The 11900-nt window shown below is 36.2% G+C and overlaps 2 protein-coding genes and 1 pseudogene across 4 annotated transcripts; all 3 read left to right on the top strand.

The window, feature by feature from the left end:
* The first annotated feature begins 1664 nt into the window (after nucleotides 1-1664).
* LOC110811704 (cation/H(+) antiporter 28) lies at nucleotides 1665-4657 on the top strand. 2 transcript variants are annotated; one of them, XM_022038264.2, is made up of 4 exons: nucleotides 1665-1963; nucleotides 2128-3117; nucleotides 3209-3799; nucleotides 3908-4657. In XM_022038264.2, exons 1-4 carry the CDS (start codon nucleotides 1784-1786, stop codon nucleotides 4520-4522), a joined length of 2376 nt encoding a protein of 791 aa, XP_021893956.2. In that variant the 5' UTR covers nucleotides 1665-1783; the 3' UTR covers nucleotides 4523-4657. The 2 variants fall into 2 exon arrangements, with proteins under 2 accessions (XP_021893956.2, XP_088066104.1); XM_088209978.1 differs by having other exon boundaries at nucleotides 1881-1963; nucleotides 2132-3117.
* Nucleotides 4658-5068: 411 nt separating this feature from the next.
* Nucleotides 5069-8695, top strand: LOC110811774 (alpha/beta hydrolase family protein). The gene is made up of 5 exons (XM_022038340.2): nucleotides 5069-5940; nucleotides 6906-6990; nucleotides 7126-7295; nucleotides 7500-7774; nucleotides 8250-8695. The coding sequence occupies exons 1-5, from the start codon at nucleotides 5568-5570 to the stop codon at nucleotides 8424-8426; spliced, it is 1080 nt and encodes a 359-aa protein (XP_021894032.1). The 5' UTR covers nucleotides 5069-5567; the 3' UTR covers nucleotides 8427-8695.
* Nucleotides 8696-9057: 362 nt separating this feature from the next.
* LOC110811780 (pentatricopeptide repeat-containing protein At3g29230 pseudogene) lies at nucleotides 9058-11835 on the top strand (annotated as a pseudogene). The gene is made up of 2 exons (XR_015814083.1): nucleotides 9058-11296; nucleotides 11406-11835. The product of XR_015814083.1 is annotated as a pentatricopeptide repeat-containing protein At3g29230 pseudogene (transcript).
* The last annotated feature ends 65 nt before the right edge of the window (nucleotides 11836-11900 follow it).

Below are 11900 nucleotides of genomic sequence, written 5' to 3' on the forward strand. Positions count from 1 at the left end.
AAAAATCATACCATCTTCACTGAACTGTCATCCAAACAGACTCTAATACTTCATGCTCCAATAGCATATTCAACATGTGTAATCCCCATGCATGAAAGTTTGATATACTAGTCGATCAAACAGATCATGAGTAGGTCTATTTGTAGGAAGAACTGCTAACTACAGGAGTTTAGTAATGATGGTATGATTTTTTCATGATTTTTTTTCTGTTTGTTTATACTTCCAAACACATAGTATGATCTTTTGCTAGTTGAGTTATGGTTCTCAAAACTATAATTTTTTTCATTTTTTCAAACCATCGATTCAGTGGTTTAGGATGGTTTGATAATTTTTTTTCTTTATACTCTTAATATTTTTTATTATTTACAAAATTACCCTTGATTTTAAATCATTTTATCCAGACACTTTTCACTCTTCTTATTTTTCTTCTCTAGGGTTTCTTCTTCTTCTTCTACCCGACACAGATTTAAGAAGAGCCACATACCTCTTCTTCTTCTTCTTTTGTTGTTTATATTTATTTTTACATATTTTATTATATATATACATAAATTTATATATGCATTTATATATTTAGTTATATATAAATACATGTATATAATATTTTAATTATGTATGTGTATATAATATATTTAATTATATATATATTTAACACCATATTTTTTTTAATTTTTTAATTTTTTATTTATTATTATACACAATAAATCAGGAGTAAAATAAACAATTTGCTCAAATATATAACTATATCATACTGTCAATTCAAACAAAATAGCTGTCACTACCAAACATTAATAGACCATCATCCAAACATGATTAAATTTGAAGAGTAATAAACCTTATACATATTATACAATACTCAATATTAATGAACTTTACACGTACAATACTCAATATTAATGAACCTTACATATATTATACTATACTTAATATTAATAAACTATTATGCAAATCATCCAATCAAACTCTAAAGGTAGGGATTAGTAAAATAGGCTGGCTCGAGCCGGTTTCAGTGGTATGTCATCGGGCTAGGGCTTCCTTGATCAACATGGGTATATATACACACACACACACACATATATATATGTTTATACATACACATAATCTTGTATGTGTAGATATACCCACATTAACCCACATCATCAAACAATGTTAATTGGAATTTAAACAACAATGTTGATGTGATTTGAAAATTTTAGCAATTTCTTCAAATTAATAATTTTGATTGTTTATTTTTTAAATTTAATAATTTTCTTCAAAAATACAGATATTTTTTAACAAAAAAAAATTGATTTTATTTGCAAAAAAAGAAACAAATTAAGCAATAAAATTCAAGGCATAAATCACCTTAACTATAGTCTTAAAATAGTAATAACACAGCTAATCATATAATTCTTCAAAATTTTAAATTTAATTTGTATGAGAAAAAAAAAATAATTAATAACGGATATGATCCCCCTTTGGTTTGATGCATATAACATATATATATATATAGAGCATATATAAACAATGGATAAAAATAATTAATTAACAATTTAATTATTTCCCTCAGCCACTAGATCCCCATAATTTTCTCCTGCTTTTCCTCTTCCATGGAAATCAGTTCTTTCATTCAACCTTGTTCCTCTGCAACAATCTTTCTTTTTGTCTTCATTACCAAAATCTAAAACTTTCCCAGAAAAGTCAAACATTATTTTCTTCTTCTTCTTGATTTTCTTATCTTTCCATCCTATGAAAAAGAGGAAGATCAGTTAAAAATTCACCCAGGAAGAAAAGAAAGAAAAAAAAAATGGCGGATTCAGAGAGAAATGCTCCTCGTCAGATAGAATGCAGTAATAATTTATTAAATGCTGCCATCAACAGTGGAGCTGGTAAAATCACCGCCGTCGTCGTTTTATCCATTCTAAGCACCGTTTCACATCACTTCCTAAAGCCTTTTGGACAACCTCAAATAACTTCAGACATCGTCGTACGTTCTCTTTCTTCTTCTAACTTTTTCTTAATCTCGTATGAACTATTAACGTTAACTCATCCTAACACAAATCAAGAATTTACATGATTAATCTATGATTACCCCATGATGGATATATATATATATATATGTATATGTTTTCTGTTTCCTGTTTGGTACAGATAGGGTTGATTGTAGGAAACATAGACATGGTACGTGAAATGTTCTCTGGATTATTCATTCAGACACTGAGCAACATAATTGAATTTGGTATGATCTGTCACATGTTCGTGTTGGGTTTAGAAATGGATCCGTACGTTCTGCTTCACCCGCCCACCAGAGATGCGATCATGGCGTACTCCGGCATGTTCACCACCATGTTATTAGCTAGCAGTGTGACGCCATTTCTCAACTATGCTACCAGGAGAAGCGTACAATTCACCTTGGCTCTAGCATGTACAGTCGCCGGTAACGACTCTCCAGTGCTAACTCGATTAATAACAAATCTAAAGATAGGAAAATCCGACATTGGAAAGCTAGGAACATCCGCTGGACTTCACTCCGACATGGTTTCCACAATCTTGTATTGCATAGGTTTCGTTGTTTGTCCGACAGACACGGACTTGCCTGTGAGGGTTCACATCAGAGAGTCTCTGAAAATGACTATTGCGATTTTGATTCAGATAATTTTCACGGCGAAGGCTTCGCCGATTTTGCTGAACTGGGTTAACAATGAGAATCCTGAAGGGAAACCTTTGAAAGGTCCTCACCTTGTCATGTCACTAGGGTTCATGGTGTTGATATGCAGTTGTGCTTCATGGTATCATTATAATCCGATCTTGAGTGCGTTCATTGCTGGTTTGTTTTTACCGAGTGAAGGGAGGATTTCGAGATGGATTATCAACAAGATTAATCATTTGTTGAGAACTCTTTTCTATCCAATTTTTTTCTTTTGGGTTGGATGGACGACGCATTTGAAAAATTTTGATCCGGGGTGGATGACATGGGCGAGATTCTTTTGTCTTTTGATGATTACAACGGTTGGGAAAGTCCTCGGCACTGTCATCTGTGGGTTGATGCTAGGGTTTCATTGGCCTGAAACTGTTGCTCTTGGTCTGCTCTTGAGTGCAAAAGGCCATTTTCATATCTTCCTGGCTTCTTTCGCAGCTAGGGTAATTAATTCACCATCCTTCTCGCCTTTCCCACTATTTATTTTCTCAACATAATAGTAATATATATATATATGTGTGTGTGTGTGTGCAGAGAGGGACTGTTAGTAACACAACAGGAACAATAATGGTGTTTGTGGCATTCCTCACCGTCGTTTACACACCATTTGTGGTAATGAACATCATAAAGCGAGCCAGAAAACGAGTACCAACTCACAGGATGGCACTTCAATGGCTCGATCCAACCGACGAACTTCGAATCTTGCTCGGCCTTCATGGACCACATAATGTAGCTTCTGCAATAAACCTCATGGAAATCTCCAGCGGAGAAGTAGAACCCGGAATTGTGTTTTACGCCACAGACATGATTGAACTCACAGACCAAATAGCTTCCACCATGAAGCCAAATGAAGGAACTGATCCCATGATGATAAACGACAAGACAGTGACAGACATGAGAGATGAAATCACAGCTACAATGCAATCTTATGTTGATGAAAATGGCGGTGGGATTACACTCAGAAGAATGTTAGCTCTCTCAACCTTTGGCACCATGGCTCATGACATCTGTGTTTTGGCAGAAGAACTGATGGTTTCCCTCATTATTTTACCTTTCCATAAACGCCAAACAGCAGACGGCGTATTAGACTCCGGCCACCCTGGTTTCAGACACGTGAATCGCAAGGTAATAAACAAAAAATCAAAACTTTGATTTAAACCCATTTGCAGATCGTCCAAATGTTCTTTTTTTTTTTATTTTACTTTCCCGATATATATGTATGTATACTTACAGGTGCTACGAAATGCGCCGTGCACCGTTGGAATTCTGGTGGACAGAGCATTTGGGTTACTCGACAAAATATCAAGATCCCACGTATCAGTAGAGGTGGCAACCATTTTCATCGGCGGAAAAGATGACAGAGAAGCTCTGGCCTTCGCCGGACACGTGGCACGACACCAGGGAGTTCGACTTACAGTAATCAGATTCCTAATCGAGAAGAGTTCAGATAACGTCCCAAGAAGAATAACCAACAGTAGGGTTAGCGCAGCAGAGGTTGAAGAAGAGATGAAGCTTGACGATGAGTGTTTTGCAGAATTCTACGAGAAACATGTCGCAGGAGGACACGTGGAGTATATGGAGAAATACATGGCGAATTCGAACGATACATTCACGGCACTGCGATCGATTCAAGGGCAATATTCATTCGTGATTGTAGGAAGAGGTGGGAGGGTGAACACAGTGTTGACAGTCGGGTTGAATGACTGGCAGCAGTGCCCGGAATTGGGTCCGATTGGAGATGTATTATCCGGGTCGGATTTTTCCGTAACGACGTCCGTATTGATTATCCAACAACAGAGCACTAGAGGACAAATAGAGGGTTTGGATGATGACTTCTCCGTCATGTAATTAGTTCGGAAAGTTGTATAGGAGTAGGAGATTGTTTGTAGATATAATATAATATATATATATATATATGTAGAAATTCTTTTAATCAATTCACAAATTTAGAAAAAAAAAATTAACAAAATTAATTCTTAAAATTTAGTTCTTGGGTATAATTTACTTTTTTATGTTTTATATTTATTTCAAATATATAATTTTTTTAATTTTTAAAAGATAAAATTAAAATAATTTAATAATATTTGAATAAATTAATAATAAAAAATATAAAATAATATAATAATTAATTAATTGAAATACAATGTTATTAAACAAATAATATTTTTTTTTTAAAAAGTAATTATTTAATATATATATATTTTTTTGAGAAAGTTGAATCTTATCCATTCCGTTTTAAATAATTTAATTAAAGATATGGGATGATGAGGTGGAAAGTGGGACCCACTGCCACCGTGTCATTGGCGGTTTTGTTTTTCCACTCTCCGTCTCCACCCCCAACTCCCTCGCCATTTCTCTCTCCATTCGTATATATATATATATATATATATATATCTGTGCAGGTATTACCGTTTACATTTTTTTGTAGCCACCTCGGTTTTCTCACTGCGTAACAGCGGTTATTTCGTCTTCCTCTCGATCTCATTTTCTTTTTTTAATCTCTTTAACCTAATCTTTTGAATGTTAGGTAGCCATTGTCGTAAATTTTCGTTCCTCTTTAAAAAAAAAAAAAAAGAAACCGAGATGCTCTTAATTGGCTTATCCTATCTTGATTCTACGCTGTTGATTTGACTGTTTGCTTTGCTCAAAATTTTTATTCTGTGGTGATTTGGTCAGATCTAATCTATCTGCTTTCACCCACGCAAAAAATAGCTCTGATTTCTTTCAAACAAGTTTGAGCAAATAATTCATTAGATTTCAAGGTTTTTCCAACTCAAAGTTCTGGTAATATTGTGAATGATAGCATCTGGGTTTCTTTCAAACTAATCCAAGTTTGAGAATTTTCCCGGAAAAATTCTTTTTTGAGGATTTAAATTCGTGGGTTCTTATAAAAATGGTGACCGTCAATCTGGGAATGCTCCATTATGTACTAGACCACATATACGGTGCGTTTATGCACAGAACAAAGTTAAGTCCGCCATTTTTCTCCGGTGGTTGGGGTGGACCGAAGCTGGATCTGCTCGAGAGAATGATCAAGCAGCTCTTCCCTGAAGTTGGTCAGAACTGGCCCCCAACTTTGATTCAACCAATCTGGAGAACTGTTTGGGAGACGAAAACTGCTATACTGAGAGAAGGGGTTTTCAAGACGCCGTGTGATGAGCAGTTGCTCAGAGCATTACCGCCGGAGTCCCACAATGCGCGGGTTGCTTTCCTCGTCCCAAAATGTGTAGCGCCCCATAAGATGGCATGTGTAGTTCATCTTGCAGGTATGAATTTTTTGGGATTTTCTCCGAAGTCTTTGATTAGTGATTCTAATTGTTGCAATGGGCCTCAATGTGAGTAAATTTAATTCTTAGGTGTTTTATATTTTCTCAAAAGTGATTGATTAATGCTTCTAATTGTTGCAATTAGAGAAGTTTTGGGAATTTTACCTGAAAAATTGTCCATGTTCTGGGTTTTGAGTTGGTTGGAACTTTGAATGTAGGATTGTCATTTTGTATTTAGGATTTGGATGTTTAAAGTTGCATTTTTGGATATTCAAACTGATTTCTTCTCCTTGTATGATTATTGTTAGCTTTCTTTTCATGAGTGTTTGATTAGGTTGCCATTTGAATGGTAAAACTAAGAACCTTAGATCTTAATTTACTCGGCTTCGTTTGACGGGATGGATTGTAGTAGAGTGGATATTATAATTTAGCTCTTTCTGAGGTGATGGCTGCTGCTTTCCTGGAAGAAGTCTATTAGAAGTATTGCATCATGGCTACATTTTTCTCTAAGATCTTATTTTTTTGGCATTTTGATTTAGGGCTTATTGTTGGTATAATTATCTTGGAAGTTTTCATTGTACAATTATTGTACTGAATTTGGTTGATGGATTGAATTTTTTGGCAGCATGTGTATCAGACTCTTTTGTTGAGAACTTCTCATCCAGTTAATTTCAATTATTCTCTTATTGTGAATTATGTGTAGGGCATCTTTGCAGTAATGCTATTGCATATTATTTGTGAAACTGTTGCCTCCTTTCTGATATGTTCAAATCGGAATCTTGTTAACATGTGGGATTCGTGATCAATTTTGCCAGGTGATATTTCAGATTTGAAAATTTTCTAGATGCAGTTGGCATTGATACATATAATAGACTTCTATGTGTAATAATTTGAAGACAGGATGTTACTCATATCTAAAGTGAATTTTATCGTGAGTAATTAACCATCAAAGCCGCATTTTGCAGGCACTGGGGACCATACATTTGAGCGCAGGTTACGCCTTGGTGGACCATTGTTAAAGGAAAACATTGCAACAATGGTTCTGGAAAGGTTAGAATTGATTTTTTCTGATCAATTACTTTGTGTGAAGCAGATCAACTGTTTTGCAACGATTGCTTGACTATTTTTTGTGAAGAATAACTTTTTACCTTTTTACTTCTATTGAGTGTACATATGTATGCACAGCCCTTTCTACGGTCAAAGACGTCCTATGCTGCAATACGGTGCAAAACTCCTTTGTGTCAGTGACTTGCTCTTATTAGGGAGAGCAACCATTGAAGAGGCACGTAGTCTTTTGCATTGGCTAGACTCTGAGGCTGGTTTCGGAAAGATAGGTGTTTGTGGGCTTAGCATGGGTAAGAATAACTTAAACCATGTCCTGTCATTTAGGCTGTATGTCATCATAATCACTGCATTAACATTTTGCACTTCAAGGTTGAGTTAATGACTCCACGTAAAACAGAAGTATTAGTCCAAGATTTTCCAAAAGTTCGATGAAAGTTCCTTAAGTTTTATAATCTAATTAATCTGATTTCTTAATGTTGATTCTTGAAATCCAGGTGGTGTTCATGCTGCAATGGTTGGATCATTGCACCCAACGCCAGTTGCAACCCTTCCTTTTCTCTCTCCACACTCCGCAGTTGTGGCATTTTGCGAGGGGATACTAAAGCATGGAACTGCATGGGAGGCACTGAGAGAGGAACTTGCAGTACAGAAAGCTGCCATGACGCTTGAGGAGGTGAGAGAACGGATGAGAAATGTCTTGTCTCTCACAGATGTCACACGCTTCCCAATCCCGAAAAATCCCAGTGCTGTAATATTTGTTGCGGCAACTGTAAGTACTACATCCTCCATAACATCGCTCAATGAAGGCTTTTAGATTTTGTTTGGAAATTTCCTACCATTTAACTTATTAAGCGAATGAAACACAATATAACTTGTGTGAAGTGAATAAAATACAATGAGGGCTTTCGGTTTAATCTTATTCTATTCTTATTCCGAGTTATTTTATCTATAGAATTTTGAAGTAGTTTACATATTTGATTAGTAGTTTGATTACTTCTACTTATTTCTTTAATTTCACATTGATGAATTAACATTTTCTCTTGTCCGGGAAGTAATCGCCAGAATACTAAATTTGAAACGAACATGAAATTGACTTAGAAGTAAAATTTTGTTTTCATTCAAATTTTTGTCTCATCTTTTCTGTTTGACAGTAACACTTGGAACCAAACTCAACTTTAAAAAGTCTTGATCCTTACCAGACTTAGTTCAATACCTATTTCTTTTAACCGTGTGTGTAATTTCAGGATGATGGTTACATCCCAAAACACTCGGTATTGGAGCTTCAGAAAGCTTGGCCTGGTTCAGAGGTGAGATGGGTGACCGGCGGACACGTCTCCTCCTTCATTCTTCACAATGGTACCTTTCGCAAGGCAATCGTTGATGGTCTTAACCGATTAGAACGGAAAGAGTCCCCTTTGTGACGCACATCATATACGATGAAACTCGTGACGAGGATACTGCAAATATCTTTACTCTGGGGTAATCTACTTCGCCCTATACCGGAAGACTTGTAAATTTCAATCACAGTTGATATTCTGATAGCTTAACCCCTGATATGAAAGGAAAGATGTGGGGTTTTTGAGCTGTGTGTGAATAATTTAATTTATCACCCCCCCTCTGCTACTAGTCTGTTGTAAATTGACAAGAAGCCGATGAAAATTTGTTCATTTGAAGATGGATTTTTTATACATTCTCTTTGCCTTGATAAGCTTCTTTCTGCCTACTGATACTTGTTCTGGAGCTAGGATTATGCTCTTGTGTATTTCAGTACTAAGAGCTTGAATGATGCAGCTTTTGCATTTTGATAAATAATTTTTTAACTATATGGTAATAGTTAAAGTTATTGATTAAAAGTATTTTAATAAAAATATTATTATTTCTAAAGAGGAAAAGTTTAACAAAATTAATTTTTAAAATTTTAAATATAAATTTTTAGTTAAAGTTAAAATTATTTTTTTAAAAAAATTATAAATTATAAATTATAAATTTATTAAAAATTAAATTTTTATTTTGACTATTGACTATTGATCCTCAACTAACGAACCTCTTTACTGCAACTACATTTTGGCGGTGTCCAAGCTAACGAACTCCTTTTGAAAGCTTAATCCTTACCGCCGAAGATCACCGGCGGGCAGAATTAGGCGAAGCAGATGGTTGTTACCTGCAAATTATCTACCTCGAGATCAACCAAATTCTATCTTGAGAAATTCCTCAAAACCCAGAAAAACCTTTCCAAGCCTCCGCCGAGACTCTGGCCCAGTGATCCGCTGCTTCAATCCCCACCTGCTGATCACCAAGGACTACCCATTCTGAACCTGAACCACCCAATCTTGCATAAACTTGAATCATGCACCACTACTCGAGAATTCAATGAAATACATTCCCAACTCCTCGTCTCCGGCCTTTTTCAGCACCCGCTTGCCGCAAGCCGGGTAATAAAGAAGCTCTGCGCCTCTTTGAGTTTGCTTTCTCATGCTGTTTTGGTTTTTGATTCAATTGAAGAACCTGATTCTTTTCTATGCAATACCATATTAAGGTGTTTTGTAAATTTTAGAGACCCTGTTGGAGGCTTGAGGTTTTATTATGGGAAAATGGTGGCCAAGTGCGTTATACATAACCATTACACTTTTCCTTTATTGGGGAAGATTTGTGGGGAGATTGAGTTAGTGAGAGAAGGAGAAAAGGTTCACATGCGAGCTTTGAAACTTGGGTTTGAGTCAGATTTGTTTGTCAGGAACTCGTTAATTCATATGTATGGTGTTTGTGGGCGGATTTGCGATGCACGCAAAGTGTTTGATGGTGGGCCTATCTTGGATTTAGTTAGTTGGAATTCAATGATTGATGGATATATAAAGAATAGGGAAGTTAGTGCTGCACATGAGCTGTTTGATGAAATGCCTGAGAGAGATGTTTTCAGTTGGAATTGTTTGATTGCAGGTTACGTGGGGATGGGGAATATGGGGATGGCAAGAGGCCTGTTTGAGGAAATGCCAGTTAGAGATATAGTTTCTTGGAATTGTATGATTGATGGTTATGCAAGAATAGGAAATTTGACGTTGGCTCGAGAATATTTTGAGAGGATGCCCATGCGAAATGTGGTTTCTTGGAATACTATTTTGGCGCTTTATGTTAGGTGCAAGTATTACATTGAGTGTTTGAGATTGTTTGAGATGATGGTTGAAGGAGAGATTATGCCGAATGAAGCATCTCTTGTTAGTGTCTTGACAGCATGTTCAAGCTTAGGGAGGCTCGATATGGGCAAATGGGTTCACTCCTATGTTCAAAATAATAGAATCAAATGTGATGTATTACTTTCAACTGCTTTATTGACAATGTATGCAAAATGCGGCGCTATGGATTTGGCTAGAGATGTTTTCAATGATATGCCCGACAAAAATATCGTGTCATGGAATTCTATGATCATGGGATATGGCCTCCACGGGCATGGAGAGAAGGCCTTGCAGATGTTCGTGGAGATGGAAAAGAGAGGCCTGATGCCAAATGATGTTACTTTCATTTGCGTATTATCTGCATGTACTCATGCAGGAATGGTTTTAGAGGGTTGGTGGTACTTTGATCTAATGCATCGAGTCTATAAAATTGAACCAAAGGTGGAGCATTATGGCTGTCTGGTTGATCTCCTTGGCCGGGCTGGTTTGATGAAAGAATCAGAAGAACTAGTAAGGACATCACCCGTGAATGCAGGACCAGCATTGTGGGGTGCTCTTCTTTCTGCTTGCCAGACACACTCGAATTCCGAGCTTGGAAAACTTGTGGCCAAGTATCTGATTGGCTTGGACCCAACAGATATTGGACCCTATGTACTATTATCAAACATATACGCTATGGAAGGTAAATGGGATGATGTAGAAAATGTGAGAAATTTGATGAAGGATAAAGGATTATATAAAACAGCAGCATCTATTCTGGTCCAGGTTGGAGAAGTGGGATTGGATTCTTTTTCAGAAATGGGTACACCACATAGGAGAAGAATGTTGTACTCAATGTTGAGTGAGATGGGTGTTGAGCTGAAATTGTCTTGTAAATTCGATAGCTTTTTAAGAGACCAACAAGAATGAATGCTTCAAGGGAGAGTTTAGCGGAGCCTGTTTCTCAAGAGAAAATTTATGGCTTTTTTTCCATGGTGAACCTGTTGAAGCTTAAGAGCATATAGCTATTGCATTTCTCTTAAAAAAAAGGGGAAAAAAGGTGAGGGGGGAAAAAGGGGAACCCTCATGCAGCCAGTTTGAGAACCTACATTTAGAATACGGTGAATTGTGGAAGAGGCATGGTAAGTAATAATTCTTCAAAAATATTTAGATCTCTAAAGATATCATAGCAAGCACAACAACCAACATTATACTGATCGAGATCAATATTGATTATTGCTCGAATGGTAGGGAAGATACATGCACCAGTTGCAGCTGAATTAGGAGATGAAATTTGGGCGATATTCTGCTCTGACAATCAGGGAAATAGACATTGCAAGTTGCAGCCTCTACAAAGAGTCTTCATGAAAACGAACAAAAGGGACTGGAGACAGCCGCTTTTGGATACAAGAGCAGAGAAATGAAGCCAAGGTAAGGTAAGGCAGTTGGTAATACACGAAGCAGATGAGATTATTTCTTCACAATCACCAAATATATGCAGCTGTGATGGAGTTTAATCACAACAGGTCATGATGAAGCCTTAGATGGCTGTCAAATTTTATGTGGATTATTAATATAGAGATGGTGGGTTTTCTGTTATTCAAAGGTGTCTGTTGCAATTTTATGTTAAAAACCAGTAATATACAGTAATCATCTTATATAAATTTCTCAACTTTACATATATCTATGTGTTTACTTTATTATTAATCTAAAGGGTAACAATTGTTTTTAATCCAAGATTTTAAA

This window comes from Carica papaya, chromosome 8 (genome assembly GCF_054855325.1).
Source record: "Carica papaya isolate Zhongbai chromosome 8, ASM5485532v1, whole genome shotgun sequence".
Classification (NCBI taxonomy): domain Eukaryota; kingdom Viridiplantae; phylum Streptophyta; class Magnoliopsida; order Brassicales; family Caricaceae; genus Carica; species Carica papaya.